The 22,225-nt window shown below is 47.4% G+C and overlaps 1 protein-coding gene across 1 annotated transcript; it reads left to right on the top strand.

Annotated features, from left to right (window-relative positions):
- The first annotated feature begins 401 nt into the window (after positions 1 to 401).
- LOC144729138 (transmembrane protein 163a-like) lies at positions 402 to 21,425 on the top strand. The gene is made up of 8 exons (XM_078609095.1): positions 402 to 968; positions 8,875 to 8,994; positions 10,757 to 10,800; positions 12,198 to 12,289; positions 12,939 to 13,035; positions 13,885 to 13,996; positions 15,457 to 15,598; positions 15,905 to 21,425. The coding sequence occupies exons 1-8, from the start codon at positions 614 to 616 to the stop codon at positions 15,963 to 15,965; spliced, it is 1,023 nt and encodes a 340-aa protein (XP_078465221.1). The 5' UTR covers positions 402 to 613; the 3' UTR covers positions 15,966 to 21,425.
- The last annotated feature ends 800 nt before the right edge of the window (positions 21,426 to 22,225 follow it).

A 22,225-nucleotide genomic window follows, 5' to 3' on the forward strand; every position in this document is an offset into this window, starting at 1 on the left:
GAAGTCGTCCTGCCCACCAAGCCCACTTACTTTCACGGCAGTCAAAAAACCGAATCGCGTTAAAACTGCTGACGTTCTCTCATCCGAGCGTTCACCTTTCCTATCTCACCCTGTCATGGCACGCGTGCGACATCGATCCAGACAGGCCTTCATCCAGCAGTGGATTGACCACGGCTTGCTGCTGCTGCTGCCGGTAACGTTCTTAATTTCCACGATATTTCATGACCGATCCGGTTCAATCATCTTGAACGCGAACCGCAAAAATTGTGTCGCATCACAAGGCGCGCACACACACACGCGCACCCACGCACACGCGCACACACACGCACCCACGCACACGCACACATACACACGCATCTATATAAAGGAGGCACGCGTGTAAAAAAACGAGCACACTCCCACCCGCCCTTGTGCAGATAACCAGAACGATAGGGCGAGCAATTAGGCTCGCGTGGCAGATCCGATAGCAATTAAGCGGGCATCGGAGAGCTTTGCCATACACGAGCGTCACTGGCGACGCGGTGCAGGTGTTGTGCGTGAGTGACTTGATCCGTTGACACGATCTCCAGACCGACAGTATCGTCGTCGTCTTCTTTTGCCGGAAAGAGGAATCATGTCGTCAACTGATGAGCCGACGATAACCCAGCGCCCGGGCAGGGAGAAAGACTGCCACACCGCCTCCATCCCCGTGGAGTCGTGGGGCAAGGAAGGAGGACCCAGCCCTGCAGACTGGTTGAAGACCGCAGTGGCCGGTGGTGGTGGTGGTGCTGGTAGTTCAAAGAAGGGCGGAGATGGTGACATCCACGTGTCCACCACGACCATCACCACCACGACGTCGGGCGGCGGCGATGGGTCGTGGGACGAGGTGGATGGGGAAGCGAAGAGAAGCGACGAGACGTCCAGAGAACTCTGCGACACAGAAGTGTCCGTGATGACGATGGAAAACGCCCAGACGTGGGACCAGAAAGGTGATGTTTGTGTTTTTGAATCTTAGCTGTACGTGTTGTGTGCGTTGTGTGTGTTTTGGTTGGAGTGGTGGCATAGTGGTTAGCGCACTGCGCTACGATCCCCCGGCTGGCGGTCTCTGTGTTCGATTCGCGGCTTCCGCGGCTAAGATGACCAACTCACCAGCGTGGTGAAACGATCTCCACGGCCGTGTCAAGGCGCGGAGGTGCCTTGATTCAAGCAGTGGATATCTGCATCTGTTCTGGGCCCTCCCTGGCCTGACTCGGCCTTAAATGAGTCGGTCTGCTTGTCGCGTAATGTAAACAGAAGCGCCGGAGAGACAAAGGCGGTGTCCTGGGCGTGGTACCTGCCACACCATCGTACCGACGTGACGGACTTAATAGGCGCTCGCGAACACAACTCGAAACGACAGTCGAAGGATCTTCGTCAATGTGTGTGCGTGTGCTTTAAAAAAACAAAATTCTCGGTGCAAATACAATGCAACATTTTGGGGTTGAAATAAATTGTACGTGTTGTTCTAACGGTCTTAACAATAGATTTGCTTGGGGTGTACATTTACATAAATATAATCTGGGCCAAGAGAGCTGATATTTAGACCTTTTTCCGTGTACAACGGTTGACATTTCATGAATATTACATTCCTACGCTTGCATAACATCAAACATTGCCAATATTTATTATTCAAATCACATTAGTGTTTTTTTATGTTTATAGTTCGCCTATGAATGCAATTTGTTGTCGTTTGATGTCCATCATATTCAGTTGTAATCTAGAACGTAAACAAATGCATAAACGCACAGGCATAACATAAAAATTATAATCTAATTCATCAATCCACTGCTGGATGAAGGCTTCCCCACGCCGTGTTTGTGATGGGTTTTATTTTTTAAAAACCATTCTTTACAACGATAGTCAGTGGTGGAGGAAGGATTTCGCTCGCGCGCCTGATGTCACCCACGGACGGGAATCGAACTCAGGTGGCCGTTGTGCAATCGTGCAGTGCGCTAGCCACTGTATCCACGGAACCAGCCTCTGACAATGGAAGGTGTTAATTGAGAATTTATTGACTCCGATTATGCGAACAGACTGCTATAGACTGCATCATGCCTGTCATACGGTTTAGCCCGTGTTCTTGTACAGGGAAATTGAGTTTTCAGGTCCGTACGGCGTACACAGACATTTCAATACGGGCAACATTTTTTTGTCTATTTGTTTGTGTTTCTCCCTTGTGATGGGACTTTGTCGGATGAACGTTGCGATTTGTAAGGGGAACGGGGTGATCAAGAAGGTATGTAATAAGGTAAGGGAACTGATAAGGGGTTGACAGGTATGAGACTGTTCTATGACGAACCAGGATTTGTATAATGCATGCCTCTAGTTTGTTTAATGATCGTACCCAAGTTAACGTTACACTACTCGGTAACCGTTGCCTCCCTTTCTATCGGATCTAGCGTCACACTCCTCTGGAGGCCAATTACTTGGTTCACTGACGATGGGAAATCGTGTACCTGCGAGTGTTTTTATCATGAGACGCGGAGCCGTGTAGTAGAACTCTTAGACAAGCTGTCATGCGAGTGAAACCAATCAAACCTCCCCGCATGTAATTGGCGTGGGCCCAAATACAAAACAAAAATCTGTATTTCTCACAGTTCTGGTTATAACCGTAGACCTCCAGGGCTCATAAACCATACGTGTACCCGGCACACCGCATCAAGTATACTCTTAGTTACGGCTGTGACTGCGGGTCGCGTGCCCGCTCCAATCGGTGCTCACAATACATTAAACGAAGCCCCCCGCACAAACTCGAATATCGCTGCCAAATTGCTGGTTCTGTAGTCCGATAAGAACATTTAGGATGTTAATGATTCGATAGTGCTGCGTTGGTGGCGGTGGCGCACAAAACAAGCACTGTTAACGGTCGACAAAAAAACGAACCACACTCGCGTGCTACGAAGGAGGTCTGTTGCCCGAAACGTCGCCGATTTTCTACACGTGTATTTTTGTTAATTTTAAGGCTGTGTGGTTGTCGAGTGAGCTTGTTCACGTATGCGTGAACTGTTGAACGCAAAAATGACGCAGAGCATCCCGTCGCATAGCAACGCGCCTTGAAGTGCACACATCCAATCTGTAAGGACGGTTACTTTGAATTATTAGAAGACAACATTGCATGATTATCGGGCGCCATCGTGTAATGTGCAGTCTCCATCTCTTATATACGCTTCATCTGGCCTCTCGATGGGCCATCGCTTGAAACGCTGCATATTACAGGACATGTTTTTGTCCTTTTAAAGCTGCAGTGATATTGACGAACAAGTGCGTTCCATCGGGATTGCAGTGTGTGATTACACATAATTCCTGGTAGCGTGCGGATAATATAGTGTGCGGCATATTTAGGATTATTAGGATTTATTGATAACAACCCAGAAACTGAGAGATCCAGACCAAGGCACCTTCAGAATTCGTTGCTGTTAATGTCACGGGAACAGGTTTTCAGCCATCGCTATATAAAAGTGCCATTCGAATGTTCAGGGTTTATGGTCATTTCCAAAGCTCAGACGGCCAAAAACTGAGACACTCATAAATATTTGAGGGGTTGATTGTCAATGCCTGATGCCCAGAGGGCCAGACCGAGGCATATTTAGGATTGGTATGGTCAATCTTAAAATGTCCATTGCTAAGGCAGCCAGAATAAGGTTTATTGTTTGTTCTAAATTATAATAGTTTATTCAGGAAAGCCTCACTGAATCGCATGACTCTTTTTTAGGAGGCTCCTGCCGGGTTTTCGAAGCCAGGTGGAGATGATTGATATTTGTAAGCGTGCAGTATATAAAAAAAAACAATCTGGTGCGGTTCGGAATGAAAGGATTCCTTGTTAATATCTCAGGCCTGTGAACGGTCGAATACGTTTCCAGCTTCAGTGCTCATTTGAGCGCGAGACGCGGACTTGTTAACTCTGGAGTCACGTGCATTGATCCAGTTTAAATCGAGGCACTCCACTGCCTTGGTAAAGCAACTTCCATTATGTTGCATGCATGATCATACGCGACATTCAAGACGGACAACGCACAACAATCTCTTTTGACTGCATAGCAATACGCATGCGATCCAGGTCGCTCTGGAAGGCCGCTTCTGGTGGTAGTGGCGGTGGTGATGCTGCAGCTGCTGCTGCTGCTGCAGGGATGCAGGGAAGGGAGGCGTGCCGGTGCCGACCGGTTGGGAGGTTGGTGGTGGTGGGGTTGTGCGCGCGTCGTGGACCACAGGGGAATTCGCCTTATAGATGGTGGACGTGTATACAGTGTGTGTGTGTGTTCATGGCTGTGTGTGTGGGGTGGGTGGATGTGCGTGTAATGAAGGGAGTGTGGGGGAGCGGTGGCGTAGTGGTGGTTAGTGCGCTGCGCTACGAACCCGGCGATCCGAGTTCCATTCACGTTCACTGCCACCATCACCAGGGACGGATATTTGAACCAGTCCTGGGTCTCCCCTATGTCGACTCAGCCTCAAATGAGTACTTCGAGCGGTGTGTAAACATCGCCACTATGGAGACAAAGGCGGCCGGGTGGGGTGATGCCCACCTCCTCGTGTGCCGGGCCCGCCTTCACAGGTGCTCGCTAACAGCACTTGCCCCAACAGTCCGTTTATTGTAAAATAAGTCCACGTGTATGTGTACGTGTGCACACGACTGCTTGAACGCGTGTACACACAACCTCCGTGTTATTTGGTGATGCTGCGTTGGCAGTGGTGCACAAGCACAAATAACAACGGCAGCAACAACATGTTCCATGTGTTGTGAAGAAGAGCCATTGCACGCAACGTCGCCTATTATATTTGCGCTCCAATTTAAGGCCACGGGGTTTTTGACAAATGTGTGTGTTTTTTTACATATCTGCATACAACAATGAGGCTGTTTGTCGTCGCAAATTTGCATGCATTTTTTACGTGTTTGCGTGCGCACGCAGTGGCATTAGCACGCGTGTCGCACATCACGTTATTCGTGGACACTAACCCACAACGAATCCCAGTCTTTATTTTATTTGATCGCGTTCGAAGCGCAACGCTTTGCCTCAATCGTCCCCCTGCCTTGTAACGCGTACAGCGGTGGTGCGTAATTCGCTTGCAAGCGTACAGCAAGGGAGGTGGGCAGCGTTGTCTAATTCCCATCGGGAGACAACGCGACTGCTCCAGAGAGATGGCCCCATATGTGATGGCGATGGTTGGGGTGGTGGGGGGGGGAAGCAGCTGGGCTGGCCTTGTTGCTGTCACTGCCGCCGCCACCGCTGCTGCTAAGAGGGTGGCCATCCGTGTCTGTAGAAAAAAAAACAACTTGCGCATTTAACGTCGCATGGCTCGTTGAGCCGCCAGATTGATTCGAGCGATCTCCCCAAGAAATCCGCCCGTAACGCGCAAAACAAATCCTGCATTCCGAAAAAGAAATACCTCCCCCCCGCCCCAATGCAACATGCAGACGCGCGCTGAACGGCAATGCCTCGTATGGCGTGGTGATGGAGCAATCGTACTGGAGATGCAGAGGTGGGTGGCAATTTAGACATTAGAAAGCCATCTCAGTGACGCGGACAGCTCCTCAAGTGTACATTACACAAAGCCTGAGAAATGTCAACGCTCCCTCCCACTGAAATATAGATGCATTTATATGACGTACATTCATTTTATATATACCCATGGTGCTATGACCATGACCAAATGACGCACAGTGTGCCAAAACTCATCAGATCTCGGAAGCTAATTGAACCGGAGCCCGGATAGTGCTTGGATGGGCGACCACAATGCATACCAGGTGTTACAGGCTGCATAGCTGTGGGGGCAGTGCAGTTAAAAAAATAGATAGTTGCGCTGCACTTCTATGCCCCCGCGTGGTCAAATAACCTCCCACAATCTGTACGGCGTGGGTTGACAAACGGGCTGCAGCATACGTTGACGGCAGGCACATGTGACCTGCCGACCTTCGACCCTTTTGTGGGGGAAAATATCTCCAGCGTTAAGTGCCAAGGGTCGATGAGACGATAACCTATCAGACAGATAGTTGGGGGTGTGGGGGGGAAAGACTGCCACTCCGTCTCCCATAAGTGTCAGAGTTTATCGAGTGTGCAGGCAGAGCAGCCGGTGGTGTTGCTACAAAACGCTCAGGGCCCAAAGTAGATCAGTGGACCTCGGATTCGTGAAAAAAAACCGTAGGGATTTGCCAAATACCAGCTCGATTTCAGTTCCTTACGAGAAAAATGTTAAAATAACCCATCATTATAATCGCATTCCATTCTTGAGTATGATGGCAATATTATCAGGGGATAAATGCCAATGTCGAGGTCTGTTCGCTACGAGAGGGCCTTGGGGAGAGAGTTTGTGTAATTTTGCAATCCCCCCCCCCTCTGTTGAAGGAGCCAAAGACGAGAGTGGTCTACTATCCAGTGTGGCCCGTCGTTTTGTTTCGGCATAAATCTAGCCGGTGTGTATTGTACGTTGTGAACCGCGCGATCGGGAGGCGAGCCTCCGTTAATTTGTAGCACAGCTGATGGTTGCGCTTAAGCGAGGGTGATATTTATTTACGGTTAAATGCAATAATAAAGTAAGTGATGGAATGAAAAAGCTGCGGTCAGAACGATTGATTGACACGAGGAAGGTTTTCGGATCAAATGCTGACAGGTGGTCAAATACTCCAGCCAATCATCCCTCCCACATTCTACCCCGCCCCTCCCACGCCCGGGTTGGATAAAATATGTACCACATTATGGGTTGGCTGGCTTCTGCCATCGCTAGATTTGAAGCTTTCGTGACTGCAATGATTCATATTCTTAGGTTTTTTCGGTAAAGTCACGTAGGTAAAAAATTAAAATTTTAATTAATAAAAGTAAAATAAAAATAAAATAAAAATCACGACGTTTCGGAGGCAACACAAGCTTCCGTCTTCAGGTGGAACCGTCACAGCACGCTTGCTGTATCAGTGGTGCCTCCGAAACGTCGTGATTTTTATTTTATTTTTATTTTACTTTTATTAATTTTAATTTTTTACCTACGTGACTTTACGGAAAAAACCTAAGAATATTCTGCCATCGCCTCATTGTTCATTTGATTAACACGGTTGTCATTTTTATATTTGAACCATCATAATTTTTAACAGCCATGGTCTACCCACTGCTGGATGAAGTCCTCTCCAAGCCGTTGTCAACTATCACGGTCTCTCGATGCAACGATTAATCTAGTGTCCTCACACACGAGCTGTTTTCATCTCCATTGTTTACGTCCTCTCTGGGGCGTGCTCTCTCCTTTGACCGCTATTCCGTCATTGTTCTCGACACACTGGCAATCGTCCCTTCTAAATGATGTGGCCTGGCCAAGCCCACTTCATAATTGTTGCACAGCGTTGTGAGAAAGTATCATTATTATTTCATAAACGGGCAATGCGGCATCTTCACCCTGCATTTTCTCTCGATTCACGTCTTCCTCTTCCTGTGTCTCAGTGCAACTCCAATTGTGCATCGGTCCACGCTTCTGTGCCGCGCACTTTGCAACTCTCGCTTCATTGTCTTCGTCAATTGTCCGTGTTTCTCGTCCGTGAATGTCATAGTCAGGTAAGGTGCACGTCTGACGTTGCAAGAAAAGGTGTGAAATGGCACCGACTGGGTGGCTATTTATAGCGATGTGGGGTGCAGTGAAAGATTTCTCCTCAGAGATTCAGCTTATAGTGTGCGAGCGCTCAATTTTTGTCATTGACCCAGACAACAGATTTGTCATTCATTTATGTGCTGTGAAGTAGGGGCATTACGCAAACATCACCAATTATATTTGTTTTCCTTTGAAAGCCACAGCGTTATTTACGAATGTGTATATAAGTTATTTTCATCTCATCATGAGGAGGCAGAAAACCTGGATTCAAACCCGGGATTTTATCTTCCAGCTCCCTGGTCCGATTCCCCGAACGCTTATTTAATAACATAATAATGAAAATTGTAAAAGAATCATCATTTCAACGTGCGTTGCCTGAATAACTGAGCAGGTAGCGATGCGTCTGTTCAATTCAATCGCATTCTAACACAACGTATGTCTCACCTTGTGCGGGTACGGGGCAATTATTCTTGATTCCTGATTTTCTTTTTTAAGTGAATGGTCGGAGCAAAAGAAACAACACAAATGAGTTGGTACGGATGAGAAAAGACAATGAGATGATACAGATGAGAAAGGGCAATGAGATTGTATGGATGAGAAAGGGCCTGACCAACGTCTATTCCTTGCAGGTTTTTATAGCCAGGCTCACGATCACGGCGGTCTCGTTATTGCAGTCTGTGCCAGAGGTCGCAAACGGGTTTTGATTCCTTACCCGTACCCGGCTGCACCAGGGTCGCAAACGGGTACCCGTACCCGTACCCGGCCGTACCCGTACCCTACCCGTACCCGGCCGGGTACGGGTAGGGTACAGGTATCGGGTACCTGATTGTGACCTCTGGGATGAAGCCATGTTGCAGGCGCGGGTGGGTTGATTCTAGGAACTTGAATTGTGAGAAGAGACAAGACGTTGGGAAATGAGTGACAAACGGTTACTCACCAGTGACTCACGGTCTACCCGTACCCGTACCCGGCCGCACCAGGGTCGCAAATAGGTACCCGTACCCGGCCGGGTACAGGTAGCTGTATCCTACCCGTACCCTACCAGAAATGAGTGACAAACGGTTACTCACCAGTGACTCATGGCCTACCCGTAACCGGCCGCACCAGGGTCGCAAACGGGTACCCGAACCCGTACCCGGCTGGGTACGGGTAGCCGGGTATCGGGTAGGGTACGGGTATCGGGTAGGGTACGGGTATCGGGTAGGGTACGGGTATCGGGTAGGGTACGGGTATCGGGTACCCGGTTGCGACCTCTAGTCTGTGCTGAGCGCGCGTTTCCTTCCCCCAACTTAGGACTTCTGGAGAGCAGCAAGCGGCTGAAACCGCACGAGGCGCAGAGTCTGCGCAAGAAGGCCCTCTGGGTGTCGTGGACCTCCATCGCTGTCACCATCATCCTCTCCATCTTCGCATTCAGTGAGTTTCGCCCGACCGAGCACCGACTGATTTAGCGCGGTTGGTTACGCACGCGGCGCGAAATAAGTTATACGTATGTGCGTCGTGCAAAGTTTCCCTCTCAAGTGGAACCAGTGCAGCAAAATCATCTGTTGTGCTCTACTTCTATGCTCCTTGCCTTCAGCGAGCCCCCCCCCCCCCGTCCCCCACTGAACAGCCTGCGGTTCAAATATCCCCACGACCGGCAAAGGCGTGGGCAGGCCCTCATCCAGCAGTGGATTAGCCAAGGCTCTGCACGTGTAGCCTGCATCGTGTTGAGTTTCCATCTCGAGTGCAACCGGAGCGAGCTCGTGGTCCACAGACGACGTCTCTCATGGTGACGCGCGTCAGTGCAGGGTGCTTCAAAACAATGTTAACACTTCTGAGAATTTGCAACAATACCACAATACATGTGGCTCTAGAGACCACTTGGAGAAGATTCCAGGCACGTGTTGACTGGTTGTGAACAAGTGTAGACTATTTGACTTTTTGAAGCTATTAACATACACCTGTTATCATGTTAGAGTGTATTATCCGTTTTTTTTTTCCGTTAAAAAGATAGTCCCGTATAAGTGTTAAAAACATTTTAAGCACCCTATATTTCAAAACGACTCCTTTAACTCGCGACTTCCTCAAACTCCTGTAGACCCGTTTCCATCCCTCTAAATCAGCTCCAGGCCTCCTGATGCGTGTGGCCACCCCCACTCTGAATCCCGCCCCTCTCCCCACCCCCTGTGAAAACACACTCCGCTCCGTGCACATCACTTGCTAGTTGCTCCCTTCATTCTCTCTCCCTTTCAACATACAGTACATACAAGCGGGCATGCCCATCGTGTGCATTGTGCATGCGCATGTACGGCCCGTTTATCATCCACTGCTGGATCAGAATCTGAATATTTATACTGGAGGAATCCGATGAGCTATAAAGATATTTTTACAGATGTCCTGTAGGGGCGGGTAAGAACGTTAGAACAACAAACAATGCAACAAAAAACTATAGTAGTGCGAAGTAGAAGAAAATAAAACCAATCACCCAAACCCATAGAAATACAACACTAAACCATCCACCATCCGACCAGGCAAACCCCACTGGCGTATTCACTTATTGTTCAAGAAGCGACCTGCCCTACAAATGGCCAGCTCAACAAAGTGGCTTATCACGTGGAAATGTCGAGACTCACCCACGCCGCGCGTGTCGCGGTGGTGGTCTGGCTGGAGATCGGAGCAGCTTCGTGAAGGCAAGCCACGCAGATGTGCTGGGGGCATAGGAGTACGGTGCGGTGATGGATGTTTCTTTTGCTGCGGTTGCCCTCTGCTGCCCAGCACATTCGCCGAGGGCGACAACGCAGCTGTTATGTTTGCGGTTATCAGTTTGATGTTTGGTAAAAGGCACTGATTAATCACGTATGGTTCCATACGTGGGGGGGGGGGGGGGGTTACGTGACGATATATAATAACCTCTCACCCTACCCTCTTGTCTCTCTTTCATCTGCATCACAAACACATGCTCATATACACACACTCATATACATACACAAATACACGTGCACTTACTCGCTCATATACACACACACATAAATGAACACTTAATTAACATGCGCGTATACACGTGTATGTGCACTGACACACACTCACACACTCTCACATGCAATCACACACCTACCAACTCGTTCACACATTTATGCAAACGCTCACACGCACACAATCACACACACACACATGAACACACTGACACCCAACGTAGCGGTGTCCATGCTGCGCTATAGCCCATCATCATTCGGTTTTGCTGTAAGTATAATTTCTTTTTCACAATTAACACCATTATCGAACTGCAAAACATAACAGTAACGGTGCTTTGCTGACCCACAATGCAGCGTTAGGTTATATCACAATACACTATAAACCACCATGTTAAACTAGAGCTCACATCTATCGTGCAACAATTGATACATTTAGCAATTAAAACGAATTCCCAGGCTAACGAATAGGACACTGCCGCCTCGGTGCATGTAACCGGCAGCGCACTGGACTTGCAATCCGGCCAGTTTGTATCTCCCGGAGCGGCAGGTAAAACAATGGGGACACGTTTCTTGAACCCGACCCAGCCTCTGTCCATCCAGCAGCACAAATGGGTTGCAGCAGTTCGTGTGCGGTGGGGTAAAGTGTGCGGTGGGGTAAAGTGTGCGGTATTCCCACCTTTCCCAAGATATCTGGTTAGCGTGGAAGAGTAGACCAAAATAATTATAGAGGGGCTCCCTAGAGCCTCCCTCTAGTGGAGGCCCTTCCGCCAGCAGTGGCGTGAGCACAGCAATTGCAGGGCTGCGCCCTATAAAATTGGACTGTGTTAGTTGCACATCTGTTCTCTCATAGAATCCACCGGGTAATCTTAATCCGTTTGCCCCGAGGGTGTGAACGTGGGATGGAGGGAGCTCTTAGTCGGCGACCCACCCTGCCCTTCATCCACGGCCCCTTGGGAGCCAGTGTTTAGTTCAGAATCGGTGTTTTGAATCTCCCGAGCAGACGAACCTCTTCTGGAGATAGCCGCGTCCTGGAACGGCGTCGTTGACCCACGTTGTTTACTCTTCCTCCTCAAAGGCCCCCCCAAATATTCCACGCAACGCATTGGGCGCCGGTGCAACGGCGCAACAAGCGTGATTGACGGACCAAAAAAATAACTCGACAAACGTTAATCGGTAACACCGTTTCAAGAGGAAACTTACAATTCGTGACATTTCGGGCGATGGCCTTTGTTCGTAGCCATTTGTGTGCTGTGAAGGAGAGGCCCAAGGCCACAATGTTACTTACGGATGTGAGAGGGGTTTTTTTGATGTTGCATTGCATGGGGCTGGCTGATAAACCCACAGTGTTATTATTTTATAGACAACCCGCGGTTGGCTTCATTAAAACAAATGGACAATTCTTCGTTGTATGTATTTATTTTGGACTTCTTTGGCACCGTACATAGCCAACCGTGCTTATCAGAGGTGCAGTGTTGAGTCGATGGGCAGTGTTGAGTCTATGGTGCAGTGTTGAGTCTATGGGTAGTGTTGTTAGTCTATGTGCGGGTCAACAGCGCTTTTTTGTGGGTTTATCGTGCGGTGTTCGTTTCCAGGACACCGCTCGATCGAAGTGTCTGGACGCCAGGAGTTCTCTCGCCGTTCCTTTGTGGTCGTTGTCTGGTGCAGGTGGACGCCACGCTGGACGTGATGTCGTCCGTGATCGTGGCCTGGCGCTACAACAACGCAGCGGCCGTGCACTCGGCCTACCGTGAATACGTGTGAGTGCACGCCGTGTGCGCGCGACACCGACCGCGCTATTTTTTTTACTTTAAACTTTTGTCCTTAAAAAAAAATATCTCTACCCCCCCCCCCCCCTCTCCAATTTTGCCATCGGTGTTGCGTCACGAGACCAAGTATCCATTCGGATCGCTTGCAGAGCAGCAATCAGAGAACTACCCCTGAAATGCCTTCAGAGTGACTATTCTTAACTTTCAATAAAAAAACCCCATACATTTAAAGAGAGCTTAGACATTTCTAAAATCCCAAATGATTACCACGGTGAAAACATTGTCAAGAACTTTTTTTTACTTGGATCACAAGTCAATGGTCATACACATAGGTCCCTGGTTAATTTTGATCAGGATGAGCTATTACTCATCATGGTAATGAATTAAATGTACTCAAGTGATGTGACTGACAGGCCAAATCACAGGGACAAAGTCAGTTTCTTGAACTCTTGACAATTGTTAGAGAGAAACCAAACAGAGTCATGCAATGAACACGTGGGACGGGACACACAGACGGACGGGAGCGGACAGATGGACGGCCAGCTTGCGACGTTACGCATACGAGAAATCCGAGGACGCGTGAAACGGCGACGTTTACACCGGTTGTTCTCTCCGTTTCCCCGACGTGTGCTCGTTTCAGTGCCTGCTGCGTGCTTGGCGGCGTCTTCATGCTCTCCTCCATGTGCATCATCGGGAAGTCTTCGCACGACATTGCTCACAAACTCGTGCCCAAAGTGGTAGGTTTTCGCCCACGGCGAGCCGTTTGAACCGTCGGGACACAATCAACTGGGGCCTGTCGGCAGCGATCGCCGCCCTCTTCCGGCAGATTAATGCCCCGGGTCGCTCTTACAAATTAGACGAGCCTTCTCTCTTAAGTTGTCGCCTGGTTAAAGAAAATGAACTTGAACAAGTGAGGTGGGTGGGAGTATGACCACTCATGATAACAATTTGCAACTCAACCAGCCTATGTTTTGATGGATGTTGAACTTCATATGCACCATACATAGCCGACTGTGCTAATCGGAGGTGCACAGTGGAAAAGAGCCAAAATTCCACAGAACTGCCGAACTTCCACCGAACGTACACAAATCACGCACCGCACGTTGTTGGAGGTCTGCACCGTAGGATAACAATGCGGGTGTAGGTCACCATCGCAGGGGAATAATTAATCGCAGTTTTTGAGCAAGGAAAATGTGACATCTGTGTGCGGTCGATCGCTCAATTAACAAGAACTGCACTGCAAGTTCTGTGGTCACTTTGAAATACATAAATAATGAGCATCCTTTTTCAATCCACTGCTGGATGACGACCTCCCCTCACATATCGGCGGTCACGGGGGGGGGGGGGGGGAACGGGGGGGTGTTGATTAACGGTACGTTGCGACGTTGGTCAGTGCAGGTTAGTGATCGCAGAGGTCAAATATCCGTCGCCACTGATGTTAGCCGCGGGGCGCCCGCAATCAAAGCGCCCGTGCCTATTCGAGTCCGCGGACACTTTTTTGCTTTTGAAAAAGTGGTGACGTTGGGTTTGACGGTGACGATTTGTATCATCATGAGGATGTAACCTCATCTGTGTTGTCCACCCAGGATGCATTTCTGCTGAGCGTGTCGGTGCTGAGCGGAGTTCTCTGCCTCGGCCTGGCCGGGGTAAAGTTCATCCTGGCGAGGGCCCTCACCAGCCGGGCACTCATGACCGATGGTGAGACCTCGAGCACTCTGTCAGGTGGCAAGGTGGCGACAGCAAAGTTCAAAGTTCATTTATTAGGTATAGCCCTGTGAGCCACTCGGCTCTTGAATCGGGTGCAACCGCAACAAACAAAAACATGAACAAGAACAAGAAAACATCTTAAAGTGACTAAGTGCAAACAGAAAATCCAAGAAAAGACAGCAAAATATTGCAGAAAAATCACCGTACACCAACCCTGTGCAAATATCCCAGTGGGATGCAAGTCAAATAACAACAACCACAAGACAACTTTGATTAAGGCCATCAGTCTAACTCTGTACTACAACAAACAAACATGGCCAAACCATTTCGAAAATCACCAAAATAAAGCCATAAAAGCAATGAAACAGTGATCATAGGAACTGTGACCGAATTTTCACAATAAACGACGTAAACAACATGTACCACCAAACTCTGCAGCCACAGCTGGCTGCATGAGTCACTCCAGCGGGTAACGGGCTCTTTGCTCGCACCGAGAAGGGCCTGGGCTCGATTCCCGACTGGGACGCAAATTTTGTGTGGAGTTTGTATGTTTCACTCCCCCCCCCCAACCCGTGCTCCCAAAGGCAAACACACACAACTGGATCTTAATTTTAGAACTTTTATTTAATTTATTATTTTATCTTTAGACGTGACTTAACCGAAAGAACCAAATAATAACACACAACTGGAATTGGTGAACCGTCCAAGTGCTGAAAGGTTACCAGCGAATTACTCAATTGGAATTACACACGGCAACAATGTCACAGCCTTCTCGGGTGAACTAGTTTCATGATAATTAAATATCCTCCGCACCATCACCTGTAGGCCTCAGGCTGCAGTGACCAGCACATGGATCGCACACCAGGGGTGAATTGTGAATGATTGCGTCGACGGCTCAGGGAGGCCTTCATTGAACGGCGGATTGACCATGGCTGACGGTGATGATGATGATGTTGAATTCACTCTCCCAGACGATGTTCACTCGTTAGCGGAGCATGGCAAACCAACAGGGGGGGCGGTGACGTGGCCAGGCAGTCGCTTGTTTTGCTGCCCTTTGCGGGAGTTGGTGGTTCGTGGACCTGTGGCTGACCTGGTTTAATACTGCGGCTGCAAAAACAACAAAAAACCTGGCCATCCGCCTCGCAGTGGACGTCAAAGATCCCCGTGACGTCATTCAAATAGAGTCGCCCGGTGTCATGGCCCAAATTTAAAGATTGATAAAAGTGCTTAGTGGCTAAAACCACAGAGTATAACGTCGCCTCCTCCCTACTGACTGACTAAACGTGTCCGTAAAGCATAGCGCTCTCAGGAATGCCTCGCGCTTGGAGGAACGGCGCAAACGAAAGACGTCGTAATTGTTTGATTTGCGTTGTATGAAATGAAGTTCATTGCATGATTACTGTCGCGACATCTAACTCGCCTCGTCCTTCCTGTTGTGCCCCACGCGCCAGCCTTCAACTCGTTGGTGGGAGGCATCATGGGCTTCAGCATTCTCTTCAGCGACGAGGTGTTCAAGCACAACCCATCCGTGTGGTACATGGATGGTCTCATCGGCATCCTCATGGGCATCATTATCATGCTCTACGGCGTCAAGTGAGATTTTTTTTTGCAAGATGCATGACTTAACTTCTCGCCGACTAATTTTCCGGGTCGTTGCTGGTGGACTCCAGGAGGTGGGATGTGCGTCGTAGTCGCAGCCATAGCGAGATACATACTGGACGTGGTGTGCCGGGTGCGGATAGATACATTTTACGGCTTGCAGGGTGAAATGAAGCTTTTTTTTATACCAGGCACACATTTGGGGGTGTGTCTTACTTGCGTGAGCGTCTTATAGTCCAGTAAATACGATATATAAATATTAAATGCACATTTGTTCTTGTGTTTTCTTGTTTTCCACAGACTCCTAGTGGACATGATACCCCGAATGAAACAAACACAGAACTACGAAAGCATGGACTAACATTCTGCTGTGCCAGTGCCCTCCTCTGCATTACACCTTGCTGTGCTCTCTTACTCTATCTCATACCTCTTTTCCACTGCACACCTGAGCCGTACCAGGACCGGGTCGAGCCAGCATGGCACGGGTCAGTAGGCACCAGCTTGCTTTTCCACTGCAAAAGCCGAGCCGTGCCGTCGACGTCGCACGCAAACGAACGGGTGGAGTCGCACGTGGATGACGCGGTGATGTCGCGTCCTCGCAGCGCTGAATGCCCCTGGCCCTGGCTGACCGCAAGCCAGTCAAACGCATTGTGAGGCCGGCGTAAGCGAGGTGTTTGGTTTTTAGCTCGGCACGGCAAAGTAGACAGTGGAGAACGACCTGTGAGTGCCCCCCCCCGCCCCCGCACTGGCTCGGCTTGGATGTGCCAGTGGAACAGGGGTATATATATATGTGTTCAACACAATTTGCTTATTATAGTCTGTGGTGATAGAAGGTTCACGTAGTTTAATTGTAAGGGCATAGCTTACCACGTTTTCGGCAAAAGCACAATGCTTTATGATCTCGTAGGGTTGCTGCGTTGCTGGAATTGAGCGTTCAATATAAGCTCCACAATAATCGTATCGTTAGTTTGACTAAATATGGTTGTGCGTGATGATTTAATTTCCTGCAAAATATTTATGAAACATGAAAAGCACAATAATTCAAGTTCAAAATAAACAGGTATTACCCATTACATCAGTGGTTTGCTAAATGTGTTCCAGGGTATTTGATGGATGGCGATTATACAATGTCATCATTTTCTTAGTTCCTTTGAAAAATTTTTTATTTTTCACGTGACTGGCTGCACGTGCGTTTAAAAAGCGTCGTAATGGTTTGCCACGATTATAAGTTTCATGGCAGGTGTACGTTAAGTGAACTTCAGTTAAGCAATTTCTATTCCTACTGGAAGTACAGCAAAGCACACAAACGTTACGCAAAATGTGAAATACAATGAACAACTTATGGCGAACTAATATCTAGATAATCGTCGTATAAAAATGTGCATCATATCGTTTTACAAAAATTACATCGCGGCAACCCTACTTACTAGCAATTTTTTTGTAGTAAAAACACTCAATACCAGCAGATCACATAATGGAAAACTGCGCAATTGTTAAATCCAGCAAGCGGGCGAGGGTTTGTGGAATTAACATTGAGACCATCAGCCTATTGGCCTTCTGGATCTTACTTGACCTCTGCCCCCACATCGCTCTTCGGTGGCATCGGAGGATTGGCCGACGCATTTCGGTGTTGGCGAAAACCGAGCGAACGTTAAATAGGCATGACCGCGACACACGCTCTGTCCAAATTGTGTTCCAAATATGATGCTCGGCATCATGCTCCCACCCTCACCCACGGAATGAAGAAATGTCCGTTCGAAATTCTTGCGTGGCCTCGTTTTTTTTATTAGGGGGGAGGGGGGGGGGACTCACCTTGGTCCACATTTGTGGACGCTGCTGCACTTGGACAAATGTAAGTTAACAGCACACAACGTAATTTCGTTTGTGTGCGGTCATTTGGTGAACGACCCAAGACCATTAACTGGGAGCAATTGGCAACGCAGTTTAATCGTGGGCGGCTGAAACGTGGGTTTGAACTCGGTAGGGCTGGCTTGGCGCTCTGACATCGTATCCACCCGGCCACCAATTGATAAACATTAATTGCGAAGGCATATACGGCTGATGGATTAAACCTTCTGTTCCTCATGGTGATTAAACAAACTCCCTATTTATTTAAGTACTATTGTTCGAGGCTCGTTATCTGCCACCTACGTGTGTGTTTGCGTGAAAACATTATGGCATAACGCAGTGCTGGACACGTGAGCACAGAATAATCCAAGCACATTGTCTCAAACAAATATGTTGAAGGCATTAACTGTCGGCATTGTACAAACGCTCGACATTAACACTGTTAACACGCCATTAAATAAACAAATCGTTTGCAGTGTTTACTTTTCAGACTTTTATTAGCTGTACGGGGTCAATACGGGGGGGGGGGGGAAATTAACAGCACAACATCGTTACATTGGCTGTATATTACAAAGTTCGCAATTGCATTTAACCAAAATAAGGTCACATTATGTTTAGATTGTCGGAGTAAGGTAATCAACACTGCTGCGTAGGGATTCGCGGTTGTGCTGTGTAGCTCTGCCGATGTGTTTTCAGGTTTATACTGCGCGTTGTTCGAAACGATGTCCGATGCTGTAATCCGCGTGTTAGGGGTCAATCTGTTTGAAGCAATAACCTCTAAAGGACGTACATGGGGGGGGCGTCGCGGTGGCGAGATGTTAACGACCTCGCCTGGTATACCGGAGGTGTGGGTTCGATCCCGACCCTGACGCCTGCTGCTGTATATTTGGAGTTTGCGGTGTCTCTCTCTCCCCGCGGTCGCGTGGATTTTTCTCCGGGTCCTCCGGTTTTTCCCCTCCACATTTAGAATCAACAGCACGCGTTTCGAGTACTATATTTGGCTGCTGTGAATTTCCACGTGACGACGATGAGCCACTTCGTTGAGCTTTCACATGGTGGCCAGGTCGTTTCTGATAAAGAGCTGTGTGGCTCAAGTGGGTAAGATTTAAACATTTTATTTTAGTCTTATTTTAATACACATACGCCGGAACAATCGTGCCGAACTATGCGAGGTACAACCCGAACATTTACCGGTGAGGCAAGGTTAAGTCTGCAGTATTGGATTTGTTTGTAGTGGTCAGGTCAAGGTTTACCGTGAAAGAAATATTCGTGGATTTGCACCGGGAAACAAAAAAAAAGCATGTGCTTTTACTGTGTTGCAATAACAATGTCCATTTACGACACTAAAGTCCAACTTGCTCGTTCAATTTAACTTTTGTTCATAAACTCATTTAGACTATTGCTGCGCCCGTCGTAAAATGAGTCAAGTATTACCAATCGCCACTTCGCACAATGCAGCGCTCACGTTTTGCAGTTATTATTATTAAAAAAAGCGTCAACAATTATTCTTAAAAAATTAAACAAAACCTGTAAATGGTGAACGTTGCGTAATAACTTGCATTAAAAATTCATTTGTATCCGTTGCATAACAAAATCACCGACATATTCACAGTTTTAGCATATTAATATATACACGTATATGTATATGATAGCAATTTTGATGTCATGGGTATAATATCCTGTGTGCGTGAACGTATATGCATTACGTGCTCGTGCATGTGGTTGTGTATACTTTATACTAAGTGGTAATGATTGGTTGGAAAGTACAGTGCAGTATGTGTGTGTTCCACTCTTAAGCTTTGCCACTGCATTTCTGTTGCCTAATTAAGACGAAGGTGGCACAAAAAAAACCGGTCGCAGGGTTTGCTTGAGTGTAGTTTTTTTTTTACTTCACAAAGACGGTGGCAAACATTGCATGGAATCGTTGCAAGGGGCCGTTGATGATTTCCAACTTTGCGGACGCGATAGACTCTCCTCCAGATCCCGCAGGTGCTGTCCAGCAGACGAACGACCTCGCGACTTCGGATCTGGTCTAACAGTATCCCACCATCCGTTCTTAAGGTCTTCCCGTTGGACAACACATTACAATTTTGTTGTTAACGTACAAAGGTTTAAAAGCCAAACTTGTAATCGATTGTAAATTATCTTTAGTCTGACCAATTATCTGTGGATCATCTTAGCTGCAGGGGCGAGGCAGGTTTTGTCATCCCCAGAGATTTGATGAATTGTGAATTGGGGTCACGGTTCAATGGAATCATAGATTCGTCTTGTTTTGCCTTGTGTATACCGTCTCATTTGTATTGTCTGTCTCGAATGTTCCAGCTCACTTGATCGGTCTCTAGTCACGTAAATATACACTGGCGTCTCGTCTGCACCAATGATAAAGATTTGATTCTTACACACGACGAGAAGCATATTTCACGAACTTAAGATGAATTGCAATGTGCAAGCAATCCGTGATTTGTCCAGTTTTCTGCAGAACTTTGGAGGATACACAGATAAATGATGATGACCATCTCGTGACGGCACCCACTATATTAGTTATGTGATAAAGTTCATGAGCAACAGGTGGTTTGGGTTAGCAGGGCTTAGCCCCCTCTGACCTATTTACCAATTGGGGCTATACAAGTTAGGTTCCGGAGATCTGTTTGGAAGTAGATTTGTTCTTTAGTCTAACTTTACTCCTGTCGATTCCAAAATGTTGTACGGCATGCACACTAAACACGGGGAATGGCTTTAAAAGTTGTATAATCTGTAGATGCCACTGGTTCTTCATGGTCTACAGATGTAGATGCCACCACAACCATCTATTGCGCGGCGGTTGAACTTACGACTCTCGGTCCGAACAGGCAACTGGGCATTCGGACAGGTTTGTTCGTAAGTCAAATGTTCATAAATAGAGGAGTCCCGTACATGGCAATGGTTTTGTCCCACTGGAAGACTCACGCTTGCAAACGTGACTCATCCTGGTTTCTGGAGTTCTCGCATGGTTAAACAAAACAAGCTAAGTTGGAGATATAGCATTTCACACTTACTACCTATCACACTATTTTAAACAAACGCTGTCTTGCCAATTTCAAAGGAGTTGTGTTTATGTGTAGGCAAATCTCCATGCTCATCGTGGGTCAGGACCCGGAACCGGCTTTTTCATTGCAAATTATTTTGGTGATGCTGTGTTGGCAGTGGTGCACAAATACTTAAAAGAGGCAACTTTTTAAGCAATGGCCCATCTTCATAGCACCACACACGTACAGATGGATAGGCCGGAGAGCTATAGTGGATAAGAGTTGGAGACCGTACAAAATTATTACAAGATCAACATGATCTTCATGCCACTCAGAAGGAGGGGGCATCAGTTCACCAGATATTTTGAGAGAAAAGGGTCAACGCTACAGTAAAAAAAACACTCCCTCGGATGCAGGTTGTACCATTGCCTGGCTGTTCAGCTGCAGAAAGCGAGACGGTAAACGTGAAGCCTGCATTACACGTAACTTGAATATTCACGAAAGTACAACATGAAGTGCATCGACGTTAGTCCTGTGAATGTTACGTTTTTAATAAAACATTGACGAACATATCTGTAGTCCATACTCTTTGGTTCTTTCGGTAAATTCACGAAAACTTCAAATCTAGATTAGATATCTGTAGCCCTTTTCATGTTAAAAATTTTGTTTTATTGAAAAAGGAGTCTAAATATGCACCGTTTTTTTACAGGTAGGAACAACAGGTTCCACACTGCCCACCAGGGATTATTTGTCTGTCTGTCGTGCACGAATGCGCTGTCCAACCAAGTTCCTACCTGCCCACTCCAAAGGAACGTGTTACAGCGCCTTGAGATGCGGTTACATGTATATGATATAGAAATGATAATTGTCTAGACAAGTGTATGCTGGAAAGACAAGTCCTTGACTCTGACTGAACTATTATATCTGCATTCTTCACATATCTGTCCGTCCACTAAAAACTTTTTTTTTGACACATCCAATAAGTGCAGAGTTTTGCTTGTCTTGAATCGATGCTGCTTAAATAATGCACCCCATAGCCCATGCTGCTGATAGGACGGGTAAAAAAATAATTTACGTGGAGTAACAGGTGTGTAAAGTTTGCGTAGTCTGCTTATAGTGTTCATTACATACGATATTTATTTGACCCTTGAATCAAATATCGTCCGCAAACATGAAGGGTTGTCACCACTCTGCCAGCGATCCGGCCGGTTCCCTCACCTTCGTGGCGTGAAGACCCACATCTGTCAAACCCTCATCAGTGCCCTACCTTATTACAGACCAATTCTGACCTTATTGGTCGTCACACAGTGCCCTTATAAATCTCAACGTCCATCCGACAAAGTCCCGTCACAAGGGAGAAACACAAATAGTAAAAAAAAATTGCCCGTATTCAAACGGCTGTACGTCGTACGTGTAACCCACGGTTCCACCTGAAGACAGAAGCTTGTGTTGCCTCCGAAACGTCGTGATTTTTATTTTATTTTTTATTTTACTTTTATTTTTTTTACCTACGTGACTTTACCGGAAAAAAACTAAGAATATGAATACTTGCAGTCACGAAAGCTTCAAATCTAGAATTAAACCATATGGGTTGACAGGTATGATGATAGCACAATCTGGATTAAAAAAAACGTCGCGTTCCATTCCCATGTGTTTACTTGCATCATTAACTCCCCCCAAAAAACGTATTGACAATGCACCATTGTTTGGTTTGACTGGTTATGTAATACGGTTGGGTACATCTCTGCTGCAGTCCGTCCCGGAGTTT

Source organism: Lampetra planeri, chromosome 31, assembly GCF_965212315.1.
Source record: "Lampetra planeri chromosome 31, kcLamPlan1.2.h2, whole genome shotgun sequence".
NCBI classification, from domain to species: Eukaryota; Metazoa; Chordata; class Hyperoartia; order Petromyzontiformes; family Petromyzontidae; genus Lampetra; species Lampetra planeri.